Here is an 18,967-nt window from a genome sequence, read left to right as displayed (position 1 = left end):
TCTTCAAACAATATATTACAAAACATCATTCCTTGTCTTAAACATTCAAATTGTCTTATCATAAACATCATGACATTTCTTCATAGATGCTAGCCTCTTCAGTCCATGCCATGTGTCTTCCTCAAGCCAACTGCTTCAACCTATTTGCCTTCATGCATACTAAAAGTCAGCTACCCTGAGTGAGTTATTGTTAATCAGGCAACATACGCTACATTCTACATACTTGCAAATATGCATCCGAAGACACATATTATATACTTAACATGTTCATCTTTTATTCATACATACTTACATACATGCATTCATTCATTCTTTCATATTTTCATACTTTCTTTCTTTTTCTATACTTTCATTCTTTCATACCTTTCGTACTTTCATGTTTTAACTCATTTAGTTCATACATACTATCTATACATTTTAAAGAGTATTTCGCCCTACAAACCTCGGATATTATTAGGGTCCAGTCTCCTTCGTACCTCGGATATAATTAGGGTCCGGTGCCTTACATACCTCGGATATTATTAAGGTCCAGTGCCCTACATACATCGGATATTACTAGGGCCCGGTGCCCCAAATAACTCGTTCCATACAACCATATATATCTTGTCATACGACCATACATATTTTACCATACAATCATGCATACTTTTATATATATATATTCATAAACATTCACATACATACTCTTAACTCTTTCTGTATCATTCATAAACATACACATCGCATACACTTACGACAAGTGTATTTACTAATCAAATAGGAGTATTCGCACAGCCCCGAAAACATAACAGAAAAAGGGGCTAGAAATTCACCTGAATCCGGTTTCTTTCTGAGTTAAACGTAATACCCCTCCTTAGCTGTGCACGGCAAACTGTGTAACAATTATAAGTATCAATTAACTAGTATAACTATCTCATACTTTTAGGTTAGAGAAACCCTCAGCGAACGAGGGTCTGGGGGCAGCGTCCCTGGCAGCGGGGTCGAAGGGCGGCAGCCCCTAGCAGGGTCCAGAGGCAGAGCCCCTAGCTGGGGTCAAACTGCTAGGTCAGCTTAAAAATTTTTATTTTTAAGCCTTTACTAAATACTTCATCAAAACAATTGAAGTTTAAACGAATCGAGTTCCATTCTAATCGAGTCGAGTTTCATTTTCTAATCAAGTCGAGTCTCATAATAATCGAGTCGAGTCTCGTACTAATTGAGTCGAGTCTCATAATAATCGAGTGGAGTTTAAATAGTAATCAAGTCGAGTTTAAATAGTAATCGAATTGAGTTTAAAATTCGATTCGATTGCTTTTGATTCGATTCGATTACTTTTGATTATTACTATCGATCCAATTCGATCTTCTTCCAAATGAATCGAGTTCCTCAAGACTTGATTCAAATATATTTTTTCGTGTCTTTCCATTCTAATCCCTTCCTTACATCTCGTTATGTCCGTTTTACTAATAAAACAAGTTTTGGGCCGTAACAACTTCATTTTTCTCACTTTAACACGGTCTGAACGTCACTTGTTCATCCCGTTACGTTCTAAACAACTTGTTTACCACCAAGTTTATGTTTTTCTTACATCATGAGGTCCGATTTGCCTTAATATCAGATCTTAAAACAAACCAACATAAAAAACCTAACCTTTATACTAAAAGCGTACCTTACGAGTTCCGGTTGGTCGGGTATGGACCTACACGTGAATCTAGATGTGTTTTCTTGTTGTTTAATGATGCTTGAAGACGAAATCTCCTTGGTTTCTCTTGGATCTCGAATCCGGATGAGAGGAAGGAGTGTTTGTATGTGTTTTTGAGTATGTGTATGGAGCTAGAAGATGATGGAATGAGAATGTTAGGGTTTTAGAAGAGTTTAAGAAGTTTAAATACTCCAAGCCCATGGACCTTAGGCTCGAAACCATTCCCAAGTCCATATATTATTTCTAAGCCTACCACTCAATCCCATTATTATTTAACATAATTAAATAACAACACACATTTTAAATAATATAACTTTTTTTATTTCTTATTTTCAAAAGATGGATGTTACTGTGGTTAACAAAGTATTTACAATAATCAAAATTAGAAGATTATATACCGGATTAAATGCAAGTAACATGCAAGCAACTTTGTAGAACATTTGAGATTTTTTAACAAAAATGGATTAAATTTACTATACCTGCAGTCGAGTCAAAGAATTCCTCCAAATCTTTGTGTTTGTTGTGCATATAAAACAACCATTTATCAACTTGAAAAATCATTACGAATAATACACAAATGAATCGCTTAACCAATGTCACACATCCGTCACAGATGCCTTAGATTTTAAATAATAAACCACCCATACGCGAAGGCTCAGATACGTAATCATCATAGCCAGGGGCGGATCTACGTACTAAGTTTCGGATTCACGGGAACCCACTGAGTTTCGGATTTTCAGTAGCTGATATATAGAAAAACACAAAGTGAACCATAGATAAATTTGAAGTGAATTTATGAAACATACAGAAGCGGCGCTCTAGCGGTTAAAGCACTCTGTTTGGATCTGTAGGTCATGAGTTTGAGTTCTGTTAGACATAGTGTTTTGATTTCTTTTTTTTTTGTGCTTATAATTATAAACAAACCATCGCTGCCTTTCCTGGTTAGAGTTAAACAACCACAGCGCTGCCCACAATATTCATAACGTGAGAGTTAATAATCTGAAAGAAGGTGTTGAAGTGCCTACTGTGTTGGTGGTTGAAACTAACAAGAAACATGTGGGTATTAATCCAAGAAAACAAAGTTGGATTTAAACGTGGCTGCTAAGACCCGCGTGCGTGAGCAGGGAGAAGAGGATAATATTGAATGTATTGAGTTTTTTGAAGGGCTTGAATATCTTAATATTTGCCAATACTGGGTTGTGAATCAGTGAAGTTTATAATATAATCACAGATTTTATGCTACTTCTTAGATGATTCTCATTAGAATTTAATCAATTTACTCTCATTCAGTGAAAGTAGCAAGCAAGCAAGTTCGGTGAATATCATTCATACAATTTATTTTCATTTTTCATTTCTTTTCTTTTATCTAATTTTATATTGTATTGGTTTGGTTTGATTTAGATAAACATAACCGAAATGTTCCCCTAACCCGATCCAACGACCCGACCCGAAAATTTTAACGTTTGGTTGTCAAATATCCGACTACCAAAAAAAAGTGAACCCATAGAAAAAAAATCCTGGATCCGCCACTGATCATAGCCCATATGACAAATGAGACTGAGATACATTTTCATCATAGTCCTTATCATTCAAACTGACTGAATATACCATCGCCACAGACGGCCGGAAAAAAAGCGACAACGCATAGACAATATTACCATATTATGATTTTAAACAATAAACCACCTAAAAGCATAGCCCTACATGATCATCATAGCCCTTACAAACCAAACCAAAGTCAGCCACAAAGCTGCAGGCAAAACACAAACCCGTAATAATGTCCAGTCGAAGACATGCGACAATTAGAAATTACAACAGACAATTGCGACGACGAGTCTATCGTCACCAAGGGTTCTGAATCGGAACCCGGCAATGACAGATAGCAGGCGTTCCACCTACGTTTCCTAAACTGAACCAAATGAAACCCAGTAAAGGTAGATCCAGCCACTAACGCACCTGAGCTGAAATTCCCTACCAAATTTGTATTTATTAACTTTATTCAAGATCAAACACATGAAAATTGGTCTGTTATTCGCATAGCCACCATCAAGAAAATCATTTCCAATTGGATCCATAGAATCTTTAGCCCTAATTTATGTTTTAGGAAACAGAGATTTATAACCCTAAGAATAAAAACTGGATCATATTCTGATGGTGGAGACTGAAAGTATTCTGATGGGTAGTGGTGGTGGAGACTGAACTTGTTTTTGGGGAGAAGGGAGGACTGATGAGAATTTAGGAAGAAGGAGTGTGTTAAGTTTTTGAGAAAATTTTGGGAGGAGAAGGCGCGTGTTAAAAGTTTTTTTTACTTGGGATTCAAAGATGGCAATCCAATATGACAAGCACTTTTTGTTTTTTTTTAAATATGACTTTTTTTAATGACATGCATATTTGTGCGTCATAAATAGACGTGTGTTATTGCGAGCATGTCATTAAAGACATTTTTTCTAGTAGTGGATGTTATAAGGTATATATGTTAGTCCTTTTTAAAACTTTTAAACAGATTCATCGGCCGACTAGAAAGGGGAGTATATTTAACTACTAAACAAACTGATTTACTCTTAAAAGACATACATGTTATTTGTCTTAAAGCTGAAAAGACAAGCATATTATTTTATCTTAAAGAGTCTGAAAACGTTTACATGAGATAATGAAATCTCTAAAACATTATAACACAAAATAGAAAATAAAAGCACTCAGACTGATAAATACACATGTGTTTGAATCCAAACATAATTAAAAAGAATAGCAGACATGCTATACATCATTCTCAAACTATATCCAATGGGCATAGCTCATAGAGAGATGTTGACTTGTGTGTATGTTAGTGCCAGGGCACAGAACATATGCCATGATGAGCTGTATCGAAAACTATATTTGTGTTTTAACGAAAGTTCAAAAAATGTTTTAGAGCTAGTCAATGATTCACCAACATATCGCTGACATATCTTACAAAACTGTTTTACAGTAAATTAGACAGGCTATGTTAAGCAGGAATGATATTTGATGATAGATACATTAGATGCTATCATGGCTTTAATTTTTGAAATCAGAATTAATGTAAATTATATTTTAATAAACATGTTTTGTAATATCAAAGGGTGTTAAAATCCTGAGATTTTATAAAAGAATATTTTATTGAAATGTTTCCGCTAAAAGAACGCAATTCTGATAAATTTTTAAAATTGGTACCAACTATTGGTCATACGTTCGGGCCCAATGCCGGGTGTGACACATATTACGTTTGAATAAAAAGTAAGGATTATCAACCTATTTATGATAATTAAGAATCAAACATGCAATATATACAAACCATACAAACCATTAATGATTTAATGTGCTAATGTGGGGTAACCCACTTTGTAGAGGCACATATCATTTAAATGAGACGTCATAGATTCAAACGACAATGAAGTATGGTTTAACATTATTATTATTATGTATAATAATTAAGAAGTTTGGCGACGCAACCATGTGATTGGTCCACGTGGCCTCACGTGGTTGGTTGATTTTTTTATTTGTTTTTGTTTTTTAATTTCGTGTCGATTCGTTGCCGTAAAATACGGGTTTGTTTTATTGTTGATACCTTCAAATGATTCCAGCCAAATTTGCGTCAGCTCACTGTCGTAACCTAAGGTTTTTTTCCCTTCGAGTTTTTTTGTCCATCGATTCTAGACAAATTCGCGTTAGGTCATAGACACAATGCGCGTATATTTTTTGTTTTCGCCACGGTTTTTTTATGTAAATATATTAATTTGTTGTATTTTGAGTGTAGACGAATTAACTCATTGCTTTAATTTCGGTGTCGTAACCTGATACCAACCGAACTTGTGTCAGTTCACTACCACAATACATGGTTTTCTGTGTACGATTTAGTGTCGACAACGTCGATTTCGGCTGAATTCGTGTTAGTTCGCAAATACAATGCGGGGGTTTTTTAACAGTTTGTTGTCCCTCGATTCCAGAATCAACGAATTGGTATCAGTTCGCAACTGCAATGCGCGTGGTTTTCTGTTCGCCACGTTTTTTTAAATATGTTAAATTGTTATATTTTGGTGTGGACGAATTTATGGTTTGCTTTATTTTTGGCGTTGTAACTAGATGCCAACTGAAGTGTCATCAGTTCGCAATCGCGACACGTGTTTTGTTATGTTAATTTTTTGTATTTTTTCATTATCAAAGTTTTTTTTGGTGGGGGGGGGGGGTATTACTGGTTTCGTAACCCGGATTCACCTCGATTCGATAAGTTGTATGAGTACGACTGTCAATAACATCAACTCGGCGCAACGCGTCGAAAACCTTCCCAGTTATTCGTGTAAAGTAGCAGCAGCAACAAAAATAGTAGTAGCAATCTTTATGAAAACACACAAACCATCTATGTGATTAACTCAAAAACAAAATTTAAACTTACTGGAGCACAAGAAGTCGTCCAATTTTCCCAAGTTTTTTCACATTTCTTTAGTTTTCCCCTTTTCATGAGAAGGTTTTTCGTTTTTCCATTCTTCCCATTTTGATTTATTTTTAAAATTCAAAAATATGTATTACATATTTCACATTAAATTAAAAATAAAGTAGTTAATATAAAACTAAAAATATTACAATAACTTGAAAATAAACTAAAAGTACAACACTTTATTAATTAAAAAGATAAAACTAGTTATTTATGGTTTTTTCAGTACGCAATACAGTCAATATCTGTGATATCTTGGTCATCAGTTCTCATGTAAAATATCGGTCAGAAAATCGGTACCGAGAATATCAGCGATATTGACCAATATATCATTAATATTCCCGATATCAGTATTTTAAGTCTTAATTTTCAACTTTTAATGTTTAATGTTAGTGTTTCGAGTTTTAATTAGTTCCTATTTGCTATAAAGGGAGACCTCAGGGTGGTCCTATTCATAACATTACGGTTCAATCCCGTTTTTAGTAAAAATCACAAGCCAAATCGTTCATTACGATTTCGAAATTTTAAAACCGACCAATCAAAAGTAAAAAAATAAATAACTGACCATGAAATCAAACCGATAACTGATTTAGACGGTCTCGTGGTTTTATTATCAAAATGCCCTAGTGGTGTATTATTATTATTTATAAATAAAAAATTATTAAAGCAGTGTTTTCATTAAAAAAAAAGAAAAAGAAAAAAAAATCCATAAATTTAAAGGACAAGAAATGATAATAATTCCTTCCATAAGCCCTAATTTATTAGTATTAGTATTATTATTATTATTATTATTATTATTATTATAATTATTATTATTATTATTATTCCTGCCCAAATAAAAAGCCCTAATTCCCCAATTCAATTCTCCTCCTTTCTTTCTCCCAAATTATTCACTTTCACCAGCTCCTATGGCGTCCGCCGGCGATGGAACTCCTCCCAACGAAACCGCCGGAGCAGGAGGAAAGTTCCGTAAGAAGCCTCTCCGGCGTAGTATTCCGGCCACACCTTACGCTCGCCCTCCTGCAGCCGTCAGAAACAACAACAACCCTAGCATGTTCAAGAAGCTGGTGGACCCCGCTTCCAGGCTCATTTCCGCCGGAGCTCATCGCCTGTTTGATGCTTTCCGTTGGAGTCTTCCTCCTAGATCCCTCGGGCCGCCAGGTTTATTATTATTATTATTATTATTATTATTATTATTATTATTATTATTATTGTTGTTGTTGTTTTTGTTGTTGTTGTTGTTTAAATGACGTTTATTTATGTGCTTTTTTATGGTTTTAGTAGGGTTTTATGAATTTTTTAATTAATTAGTGTTTTGGCTGTAGAAATTTGTTTATTTGATTACTGCATTTTTGAATTGTTGAGATCTGCTTGTCTGTGATTATATCGTACATTATATTCTTATTATATCTGGATGGACCTTTTTTTCATTGTTAGAATGCTGTGTTCTGTTTTAATGGCAAATCTTCATATGTTCACATTAAACATCCGTGTAGACTTTTTTTGTTTTTATTTTTATCCTATGTGGATGAAATTAATGTATTTGATCTCTCTGTTTTTCAATAAAGGTTCATGCTTGTATTGGTTTAAAAAAGTGCGCCTTTGTGGGGGCATAGTATGTATTAAAAGCGAGGGCTTTTGCGCGTTTTATGGTTAGGCGCACGTCTATGGGTTTTCCATACAAAAAGCGTATGGTTTATAGAGTTTACCAATTAAGTGACCCATTGGGTTTTTGATACGAACCCGTCATAAGTTGAAGGGTCCAAGGGAGACAAATGGGTGAGGACACTGAAAGGTCTACGTAGCCGCAACATTTATTAATAAAATTGTGCCTATATAAGTGTCCAGGTTTTAGTTTATGGATGGATGTTTATGTTTATCAAAACTAAGGTTTTTATACCCTTTTTAATCGGAGATCTAATCCTTCTCGAATCGCATTAACTAGGGACTAGCCCCTCTCGAATTGGGTCACCTATCCTTTAATTTCTTGTTTAAGTTTCGGAATTCTATCAGTTTTCTACTTTTTTTTTATCCTTTAACCTGAGTATCCTGCTCAGTGATCCATGAGCTTTAATTACTTTAACCCTATTGCAACTTTTTATTCTGTTTTTCAATGGTAAACTAAATGCAATCTTCAGTTCTAATCGCAAACAGCAGATTCGCATCCCATTTTCAAAACCTTTCATTCTATTTTTCTATAGTTCATTTGTTGTGTATGGAAAGATCGTCTTTTGAGTTGCTCCTTAACTGTTTGCTACCTTTTAGATATGTTGAAACCGTTTTACTATCTTCTACTTCAAAAACTTATGAAGTTTGATGCTAGTATATTAGTAAGGAAATTTTCATGTATGATGTAATTTTTGAGTTCTATCTACTTTCTACTTTATGTTATTGGAATTTTAGATGTTAATATCTACTTCAAAAAGTATGCGCACCTCGTGTATGAAAAGCCCTGCGCTTTGCGTCTCAACTTGGGGCTCTGTCGCCTCTGTGCGCCTCACGCTTTTAAAGTCAAGCCTTTATGTAATTTTCTGCGTGGACTAGTGGTGTATGGATGAAATAATTTTCTATAAAGTTTAAAGTTTCTTGCTCTCTAGAATACTAGATTACGACATGTGGAAAAGTGAAATGTTGTGCATGTGTAAAGTTGGACTTTCAAACTTTAGAATTGTGTTACATGTGAGTTTATATTGTTAGTTTTGATGGTGTAAGGTGGAGAATAACATGATACCATTTGAGTAATTTTTTCAAGTAATTTACAAATGATCTGAAACATAATCTAAATTATCAATTATCATGTAGTCTAACCATCATATAAGGCTTCATTTTACATTATAGTATTACTTACTGAAAACAATGCCAAGATATTACGGTTTGCATGCTCTTACAATAACTTTTATGCGACCAGAGGTTAATGAAGAGCCTCAGAATGTTCTTCAGAATGAAGGAGAAAATGGTAATGCTGCTAGCAATTCGGCTGCCACCGGGATATCAGAGCTTGAACAAATGTTGCAACAAAAAACCTTTACTAGGTTGGTCGTTTTTTACTACAATCTTACATTGTTATATGTTTACCTTTTTTTTTGAGGGAAATTAAATAGTGTTTTATTTTAATCATATGGTGACTATTGTATGAATTTTTCATTTTCGATAACAACACTTTCTTTATTAGATGAATATTCCATTTATTTCTATTTTTGGCTTTCGGTGGCATACGAAATATTTCATTTCAGATTCCACGAGAACTGAGTATATTTTTGAAGTATTCGATAACAGTGGTTTGTTCATTAAATGACATTGTTTAGTTTTTGTTAGCCTAACTGTCGTGTTTGTGTGAATCATGTCACGAGTAACAGGTCTGAAATTCAACGGTTGACTTCGGTATTGCATTCAAAAACCAATGAGTCACCTTCTGATGGCTCAATGGAAAAACATGGAGATAAGAGGGTTACCTTTCATGCTGCTTTATCAACCCCCATTGTTACGTCAGGAGTAAGTACTATTCATGTTTCATATTGGTCTCTATAATCATTTATATTCTATACTAAGCAAACAGTTTTTCATCATATACAATATATTATTATATTGTTTTCAGGTTCTTAAGGAGGAGATTGCTTCACCTGCTGAGCTGGCAAAGTCTTATATGGGATCAAGGCCAACCAATCAACCACCTAGACAAGACTCAAAGTTGCTTCCAAGAACATCAATAACACCAGTGGCTCAAAAGACTGCAAACAGTTTAAGGAATCTTGAAAATGGTTTTGCGACACCAAGATCTCGAGGCAGATCTGCAATGTACACCATGGCTCGCAGCCCATATTTCAAAAGTCCTTCAACCTCTAGCCAACAGGTTTTGCTTAATCGGCTTTCTTCTGTTGAACTACTTCTTAATATCGCTGAAGAATTTGTTTATGTATGCATAATTTTTAGGGAACCAGATCAGATTATGCTCATGATGCTGCATTGACATCTTTTCAAGGGCATGAGGGAAGAATGGTATTTGTGTAATTTCTTAGATTATAGATTTGGGAAACTGGTCTTATTTTTTTTTATCAGCACATATGGTTTACACCTATAAAAGACTCATCTTTCAAAATATGATCTGGTTATCTGATCCAAATGATGACACCAGTAACTTTGACCTTGTTGACATTTTTTTCGATGCAGAGCTGATGTAGCATCTGAAATTGCACGGGTTGGTTTGGGTTGGTTTTGGCTCAAAGCGAACAAAAAACAAACTTTCACTTTCGGTTTTTCTGGTTTTCAGTTTGTGTTAGGCTTAGTTTTTGATTTTTCGGTTTTTTTTATTTGGGCTTGAAATTTTAGGCGGAAAAAAAAAGGTTTGCCCAGAATTTAGTGAATTTGGGTCTAAATCTTTTTGTTAGTTAATAAATTAATTGATCATTATACATTTGGGCTCAATTTTTTGGGTTATTTTATTTATTAAATTCTTTAGTTCAAAATTTAAAATGAAAATCCATAAATTTGGTTCTGTTTTTACATTATATACATGCAAAACTGAAACGAACCGAAAATTTGGTTTTAACAAAACATAAAATGAAACTGTCGGTTTGTGTTTGGGTTTGGTTTTTGATTACGGGCCAGTTTTTCCGGTTAACTGATAAGGTTACTCTTAATAAAAGCCTTTTAAAAGATTAAGCTTTTTTGTGAGTTCAAATAGAAATCAAAACATAGTTAATTTTCTTTATGTGCAATTTGTTTTTTATAATATGTTTTTTATTCCTTTTTCTCAACCGTTTTCACTTTCTTTATCAGGCTCTAAAACGTAGAAGTTCTGTACTAGATGATGATATTGGGTCCGGTAACTCGCTTCGTAGGATTCGACAGAAAGCTAATCTTATTTCACAAAGAGAAAAGAAGGAACTCGGGTACACTGGCTTTCAACAGCCAGACGGTGTAGGCCAGAATCTGCTGTTAGCAGACAAATCTGAACCAACAGTCTCAAACTATGCTTCTGTTCCCGCTAAAGCCACTCAAACAGCCTCCAAAATATTGCAACTTCTTGACAAACCGAGCCCAAAAGAAAACAATTCAGTATCAACAAATGAACTAAGATTAGATATGCTTCATGGTCAAGCTCTTAAAAGCTTGGAGAAAGTTGAGTCACCTAAATTTGTTTCTAGCTGTCATGATATTCAGAAACCTGTTGTACCAGAGTTGACTTTTCAAAGCAAAGACAAGACTGAAGAAAGTAATGCAAGGAAGTCTCCTGTATCTAATAACATGTTCACTTCTGTCAATGGTGATGTGCGGGATACTTTGAAAGATAAAGCACCGGTGGTTGAATTTACTGAATTACCCTCAAAGGTTACAGAAGTGGTGCAGATTAAACATGCTTTTCAGATGACTGCACCTGAGGATTCATTTGAGATGGATGATGATGATGATGATGATGATGATGGCGTTCATGATAATGGGACCACCTCTGCTGCTGACCTCATCAAAACCCCAACAGTACGGGAAGTTTCTAAAGCTTCTGAATTAGTCGAATATAATAAACCCGTGTTGAATGAGGTTTCTAAAGTTCCAGAGCAGATTAAGTTGAAAGAAGGTGAAGATGACACACACAAGGGTTCGGTTAGTGATCAAGGGTTAGGGTTTAAGATCCCTGTCTCATCTTCATCGTCTCCACCAGTTACAATCACACAATCAAGTGTGTTTGCAAAATCAACCTCTCAAATTGAGAAGGTTGATCCGGTAAATGTCTCACCATTCTTGTTTGCTGCTAATGAAGTTTCAGAATTTAAACCGAGTGCTGGTTCAGATGCAAAAGCAAAAGAAGTCGTCCCAATCAGGTTACAACTGAACATCCATTTGTTTACATATTTTTGTTAGTTACTAGGTATGTATGGATCCTCATTGTTATTTTGTTTGTGCAGCGTCTTTAATTCGGTTGCTAAGAATGATGCTGCAAAAGTTTCAGTTTCCAACAAGGATGAAAATGGTGACCTGAATGGGAAATCTGAGTCTTTATTCCCTGCTGCTTCTGCAGCCACATCCTCAGATGGTATATTCTCTTTTGGCACGTCTACCAATAACTTAAGTACTCCTGACACAACACCTGCTTCAACTTTTCCTTCATTGGCTACCTTTTCAGCTTCTGCCAGTACTGCCGCCACCACGACCACCACAACCACAACTACCCCTGCTGTTACTTTCTCTACTTCTGTGTCACCTCAAGTTTTCAGTTTTGGGTCTGCTACTTCAAAAGCACCAAGCACTTCAGTGGCAGGAACCGGAAACATCACCACAAGCTCCAGCTCATCATTTGCTATTACAACTTTCACCACCACAGAAAGTGGTCTCTTTGGATTTAGTTCTCCAGCAACAGCTACCTCAACCACCAATACCACCGCTGGAAGTGGTCTTTTTGGCTTCAGTTCTCCAGCAGCAACCACCACCGGAAGTGGCCTCTTTGGCGCCAGTTCTTCAGCAGCAGCTACATCAACCACTACCGCCACCACCACCGGAAGTGGTCTTTTTGGCGTCAGTTCTCCGGCCGCTACCGCCACCGGAAGTGGCCTTTTTGGCGCTAGTTCTTTGGCAGCGGCCACCACCACTGGAAGTGGTCTTTTTGGCGCCAGTTCTTTGGTGGCAGCCACCACCGGAAGTGGTCTTTTTGGCGCCAGTTTTCCGGCGGCAACAGCTTCAACCACCGGTAGTGGTCTTCATGGCTTCAGTTCTGCAGCAGCAGCTACTTCAACCACTGCAGCCACCACTGGAAGTGGTCTCTTTGGCTTCAGTTCTCCACCAGCAACTACTTCAACCGCCAACACTTCCACTGCTAGTGGTCTCTTTGGCTTCAGTTCTTCAGCAGCATCTACTTCAAGCACTACCGCCTCCACTGCCGGTGGTCTTTTTGGCTTCAGTTCTCCAGCAGCAACTACTTCAACCGCCAACACTTCCACTGCTAGTGGTCTCTTTGGCTTCAGTTCTTCAGCAGCACCTACTTCAACCACTACCGCCTCCACCGCCGGTGGTCTTTTTGGCTTCAGTTCTCCGGCACCAGCTACTTCAACCGCCACCACCACCGGAAGTGGTCTCTTTGGCGCCAGTTCTTCAACGGCAGCTACTTCAGCCACCACTCCCTTTGGCTTTGGTTCTGCAGCAGCAGCTACTTCAACCACAACAACCGCTGGAAGTGGCCTCTTTGGTTTCAGTTCTCCAGCAGCAGCCACCTCAATCGCCGCTCCCAGTCCCTTTGGCTTTAGTTCTGCAGCAGCAGCTACTACTTCAACCACCACGACCACCACCGGAGGTGTCCCTTTTACTTTTAATTCTTCAGCAGCAGCTCCTTCAACCACTGGTTCTCAGTCACCTGGGTCTTTCTTCAATATCAGCAATGGATTTCAAGCAAGCAACAATGCATCTTCCACCAGTACTCTTTTCGGGTCCTCGGCTCCTGCTTTCGGTTCATCATCAACTTTTGGTACAAGTTCTTTGGGTCCCACATCCGAGACCAAATCTGGTAACACCACTTCCATATTCGGTTCCACTTGGCAACAACCACAAACATCTTCCGCATTCGGATCGACATTTACATCTCCATCATCCTCAGTCTTCAGTTTTGGTGCATCTTCTACACCCGCGCCTTCATTTATGACAGCTGGAGCTTCCAACTCATCGTTCGGCGGCCCATCTGTTTTTGGAAACTCAACTCCTGTATTTGGAGCGGTTAATAATAACAATGATCAGATGAGTATGGAAGACAGTATGGCAGAGGATTCAATGCAAACTCACAGTCCCGTTTCTCCATTTGGTCAAGCTCCCGCAAGCACACCAGGGTTCATGTTCGGTTCAGCCACCCCAACGCCAGCGCCAGCACCGGTTTCTTTCTCATTTGGTGGACAACCGAACCAAGCCCCGCCACCTCAGAATCCGTTCCAGTCGTCAAGTGTAGAGTTCAATGCTGGAGGTGGGAGTTTCTCTTTGGGATCGGGCGGTGAAAAATCAAACAGGAGGATAGTTAGGGTTATGAAAGGCAAGAACAGGAAGAAATGAGCAGCAGGACGGGTTTTTGGTGCCTTCATTTTCTGTTTAGAGTGTGTTGATGTTGTCAAGTATTGTTGTGGCTAGGGTGTTATTATTAGATCACAATTTTGGAACAAGGGTTTGAAGTTTTTAAAGGCATATATGTTACTGTACTACTTGAAATAGAGGCTTATGGTTCAAACTTTGTTGCATTGTAATAAATGATTGTTAGATTAAAGTCTAAAATAATATATCATTACTAGTGTTATTCACCAGCTTGAGAAGTTTTTACGCCGAATTTGAAATCGGGCTTGTATTCAGATGGATACCTATAATGCTGACTCTAATTCGGATATTTGAATCCGGCTGAGTCGGTTTATAACATATTTAGGCAATTTGTTTCAAAATCTGAACCAAATTAAACTAATGAATGTTCATGTCAAACAATGATGAATCAAACTACAAAACGACGAAACCGAAAACCTTCCAACTTTATCGATAATTCTAACATACAAAAGCGGAAAATTTTTCATTTTTAATGACGCATTTTATAGAACTACTCAACTGTTTCTTTACAATGTGTGAAACCAATGGTGCCTAGCATCATGATTAATAAAAAACCAAATTAACAGAAACAGTTTACTGCCAATATAAAGACAAAGTATCAGGGGACCCAAAGGATTGCTAGCTAGTGATGGGCATACTTGATGCAGAAATTACGAAAACGCCATAAAATGGCACCGTGATTTAGAATAACCAAAAGTTTAATCACTTGCAGGAGAAAATAGCTCTGAGACTAGCTTCACCACACCCGACATCGGTGCATCATCCTGCAAAACATCATTATTTTTATAAAAAGTTAGAATTACATATAATTAAAGTTAAACTTTTATTAGTCATGTAATATATAATCACTTACTAGATAAACAATGTCAAAGCCGTTGCGGTAGGTATCAAGTGAGTTCTCAATGTTATGGTTCCTGCAAAAAGTGTACAGCAATATAATTACAAATTTGCCATTTTGGCTGGCAAAATACTCAATTTAATCCAACAAAAGGCACGATTTATTAATATTAGAACTCACAAAAATCCAACAGAAATGCGTGTTTCATAATTCAAACCATCAGACATTCTGAGATCTCCCATGTGATCACCAAGAAGTAACACATTTGTTCTTTTTTTCACAGACGCGCTATCCATCATTTGATCATCCACATCACCCAAATGATCGTGCAACGATGCAGCCATATCAAGCGCATGCTCGTTCTTATTTAAACTATGGATCAACTTCCCTGTATAAATTTCATAATTAAAAATTCAAAAAAAATTAATTAAAACATAGTTCTTTAGTTTATGTTACCTGTAAACGACACCAGGTTACCATTCTGATCAAATTTCATCCGATTCGATACAATCTTGACATTTTTGAATGTCCTATGCAGTTTCTGACGAAGAACCTGATAAAATTCAAAATAAGTGCCACCTGGCATACAAGAGCAATGACATGGCAATGACATAACTTACCTCTTCAATAATATCAGCAAGACCTGCTGAAAATATAAGAACCGGGATATCTCTCTCCTACAGAAAACAAACAAAAAAATAAAAATATTAACCAAATTGACCATTTAAATGATACTAAAATAAACAAAAACGTGCCTCTAAAAACTCGAAAAGCTCAACAACGCCTTCTCTAAAAGCAATAACTGCATTGGCTACCGAGTTTCTTATTGCTTCGTATGTTAGACCACCTTCAATAAGAAGACCATGGGTCTTACCCCACCTATAATAATAATAATTAAAAAATGATTTAATATGTTTTAAAGTGTTTTTGAGTGTATAAACACAAAATAGTTAACATACCACTCCACCATGAGCTTTGTTTTTTCATCAATTGGGATTTGTGGGTCATATTCAATAGGATGATAATAGTTAAATAACTCCTCTCGTTTAGCATTGTACTCAGGGTTATCCTGTTGTAGAAGCGCGTGACTGGCTACAAGTATAATTAGACAATAGTTTAATTACACTAGAAATACATAATAAAGATGGAAAAAGACTAAACTTTTATTAATAATCCATGAACATACATTGTCATCGACATCCATCAACCCAAAACTTTGTCAGCGTATTATCAAAATCTGCAATAACCTACAGTCCAAACAACTGATACACTCAGTACAGCTTATACGCATGAAAATGGCAATCGGACGGTCGTCTCCACTCTCCGATGACAAACTCGCGTATGACACATCGATAGGCATGGGCAGCAATAGTGTTGTAGGAGAAGAAACACTAAAAGACGACTACGCCAAAGACCAATAATAAATAACAAAACATATAAAGTATCTCGTATCGTAATTTCTAAAAGGGAATATCTCATAGAATAGTAACCACCTTTCAAAACTGTTCCAATTAGGTCACTCATGCATATTTTTCCCAAATTGGGTCACTAAATCTTCAAATCGAGTCTCACCGATTTTTTTGTACGTCAAGAAGGAAATGGAGGATAAGATGTGGGGGTCGGAACTTGCAATATAGGTAGTTAAATTTAAAAAATTTAAAAAAACATTAATTATATTAAAATTTAAAAATAAAAAATAAAATCCACGTCGCCACTCAGCGTCAACTTCAAAAAAAAGATAAAAAGATATTTTATGTGAAACAAAAAAGAAAAAGGCTAAAAATGCCATGTTAAAACCTTTAACTTAATAAAATATGAAAGTTGAATGACCTAATTGAAACACTTTTGAAATTTGGTTACTATTCTATGAAGCTGCCCCTTTCTAAAATTATGTTTTTTAAAGTAACAAGATGGTGTTTTTGTTACTTTTATAATAACAAAGATAAATAAAATATGAATGTATGTTCTTTATATTATGTATTTTGTTTTTATACTAAAAAAAATAAAATTATAAGAAAGCAGTTCCTAAACCGGTTCCAAACTCAAACCATCCGAAATCGAACCATATCTGTCAAATTAGTAATTTTTTGGAGGCTCATATATCACAAACTATTTGTAAGATTGCACTAACATTCTAACCCACAAGCTTTAATTTGGGCATTTCATACATAGTTATTGCGCCTTAAACCCCTAAAGTTTAAAACTTTATGATGTAAAGACTCCATAAACCCTAAAAGAAAGCATTAAAAGTCATAAAACCTGAAACTTAGAGGGACCCGCAAGGCGAATAGCAGCTTTCTTCTGGTGAAGCAATTTGGGATCATTGATGACAACCTTAGAAGAAGAAGAAGAAGAAGAAGAAGAAGAAGAAGAAGTAGAAGAAGAAGAATACCAATTAGACCCATTAACCATGGTGCCCAGTTTAGCTCTGTTCATGTTTCTCCCACAAACCCTTGCCAATATGTTATTATGAAAACGGATGAAACCCAGAGACATAAATATATAGGTTAAGAAGCTTTAGGATTTGCCAAAATGTGCGGCATATGCTTACAATGTGGCATATGCATATATGATGCTTTGAGGATGTTTTGTGAGTTTGGACATGGGGAACATGTTATGTTATGTATTGTTATGCCTTCTCTTTGTTTTACAAGATATAGATAAACACGTGATGCCACTCTTCTCTGTAAAAAAAGGTTGGTATGAAACCTAATTTTAATTTTTATATAACATTTCCTACGTGTCAAACAGGATTATACAAGTTGCATAGCTATATAGAAAGGGTATTAGAGACGTATAATGTGTGATAATGTGATATTGGTGTCTGTATACTTTATTTAATGTAAAATTGTAATATGGTAAAACTTGAATTTTAGCCTCGACATGGTACATCATCATCATCGTACTCAGTAAATCCCACCAATAGCAAAACTATGGTAGGGTTTGAGGAGGATAAGATGTAGACAGCCGTTCCTCTACCCCGTAGGAACAGAGAGGCTGTTTCCGGTGAGACCCACGACTCGATAGTAGTTTTGCATCAAGCCTTGGACATAAGGCACATAATACTCAACCATCGGGACACCAGCCAATTGGTGCATGTACCCTTATCTTTCGGCTATCAACGTCACCACATGATGCTTGATTCACCATCTGCCACTTTTAACATTATTTTCATGAGATTAGTAAAATAACATCAAAATTAGTGTAATTTCACTTTTGCCCACCCGATGGTTCACACATATATACATTATATGCACGCACCGCAAGTAGGGCGTACAAATATGATTATCTCAATGTCAAATAAAAGTACCAATAGTTCAAAATTATTAAACTCTGGTAAGTGAATATCATATGATCGCTTTAAAAACACACGTCCCATCACACAATCGGCTAGCGTTTCTTGACCATTTTATCAGATTAATGGTACCGATAATATCCTTTTGAAGTTACCTAGAGTAGGGATGAGCTAGGTATCGTACCAAACGGTACCGATACAGAAATTCGCAAAAAATGGGTATCGCCATCGGTACCGAAAATGTTTGGTACGGTACTGGTACCGAAGGCAAACATTCGGTAAAATACCGACACTGTATCGAACCATACCATACCGATTCTAACTTCAAAAACGTTGGTAACGAATTCGGTACCGATACTATTTGCTCATCCTTAACCTAGAGTCTGCCTTCTGACCCATCTAATGAAGACATAGTCACCTATTGTAGGTCCCGAAATCGGATCTAACAACTAGTTCTTGAATCAATCTCACTTACTAGCTAGCGAAAATCACTAGTAAGCAACCGAGATCTCGGATCTTGGTGGTGTTAGTTTATTTTCGTGAGAATGGGAGAAGAGAGAGTTTGGAAGTGTGGATAAGATAGAAAAGTTTTTCAAAAGGTTGTGTTTGCATGCCAATGCTTCCCTATTTATATGAGAAGCATGA

General features: G+C 36.4%; 2 protein-coding genes across 3 annotated transcripts; one reads left to right on the top strand and one right to left on the bottom strand.

Moving 5' to 3' along the window:
- Nucleotides 1-7,032: 7,032 nt before the first annotated feature.
- Nucleotides 7,033-14,412, top strand: LOC143570694 (uncharacterized). The gene is made up of 10 exons (XM_077056281.1): nt 7,033-7,292; nt 9,040-9,163; nt 9,488-9,623; nt 9,727-9,981; nt 10,062-10,127; nt 10,908-11,947; nt 12,032-12,513; nt 12,799-12,981; nt 13,030-13,188; nt 13,231-14,412. Exons 1-10 carry the CDS (start codon nt 7,040-7,042, stop codon nt 14,151-14,153), a joined length of 3,621 nt encoding a protein of 1,206 aa, XP_076912396.1. The 5' UTR covers nt 7,033-7,039; the 3' UTR covers nt 14,154-14,412.
- A 338-nt stretch (nt 14,413-14,750) lies between these two features.
- Nucleotides 14,751-17,382, bottom strand: LOC143570690 (uncharacterized). Of its 2 annotated transcripts, none has more exons than XM_077056279.1 (9): nt 17,287-17,382; nt 16,214-16,274; nt 15,987-16,119; nt 15,783-15,906; nt 15,648-15,704; nt 15,484-15,580; nt 15,208-15,415; nt 15,043-15,103; nt 14,751-14,953 (listed from the first exon to the last, which is right to left on the bottom strand). In XM_077056279.1, exons 3-9 carry the CDS (start codon nt 15,995-15,997, stop codon nt 14,888-14,890), a joined length of 624 nt encoding a protein of 207 aa, XP_076912394.1. In that variant the 5' UTR covers nt 15,998-16,119; nt 16,214-16,274; nt 17,287-17,382; the 3' UTR covers nt 14,751-14,887. The 2 variants fall into 2 exon arrangements, with proteins under 2 accessions (XP_076912394.1, XP_076912393.1); XM_077056278.1 differs by having other exon boundaries at nt 15,987-16,115.
- Nucleotides 17,383-18,967: the final 1,585 nt, after the last annotated feature.

The sequence above is a fragment of the Bidens hawaiensis genome, unplaced genomic scaffold (genome assembly GCF_021521415.1).
Source record: "Bidens hawaiensis isolate Kalapana, Puna unplaced genomic scaffold, B.hawaiensis_p1.1 tig00025016_1, whole genome shotgun sequence".
Classification (NCBI taxonomy): domain Eukaryota; kingdom Viridiplantae; phylum Streptophyta; class Magnoliopsida; order Asterales; family Asteraceae; genus Bidens; species Bidens hawaiensis.
Note: the sequence above shows the minus strand (reverse complement) of the source record. Positions and strands in the feature narration are given on the sequence as shown.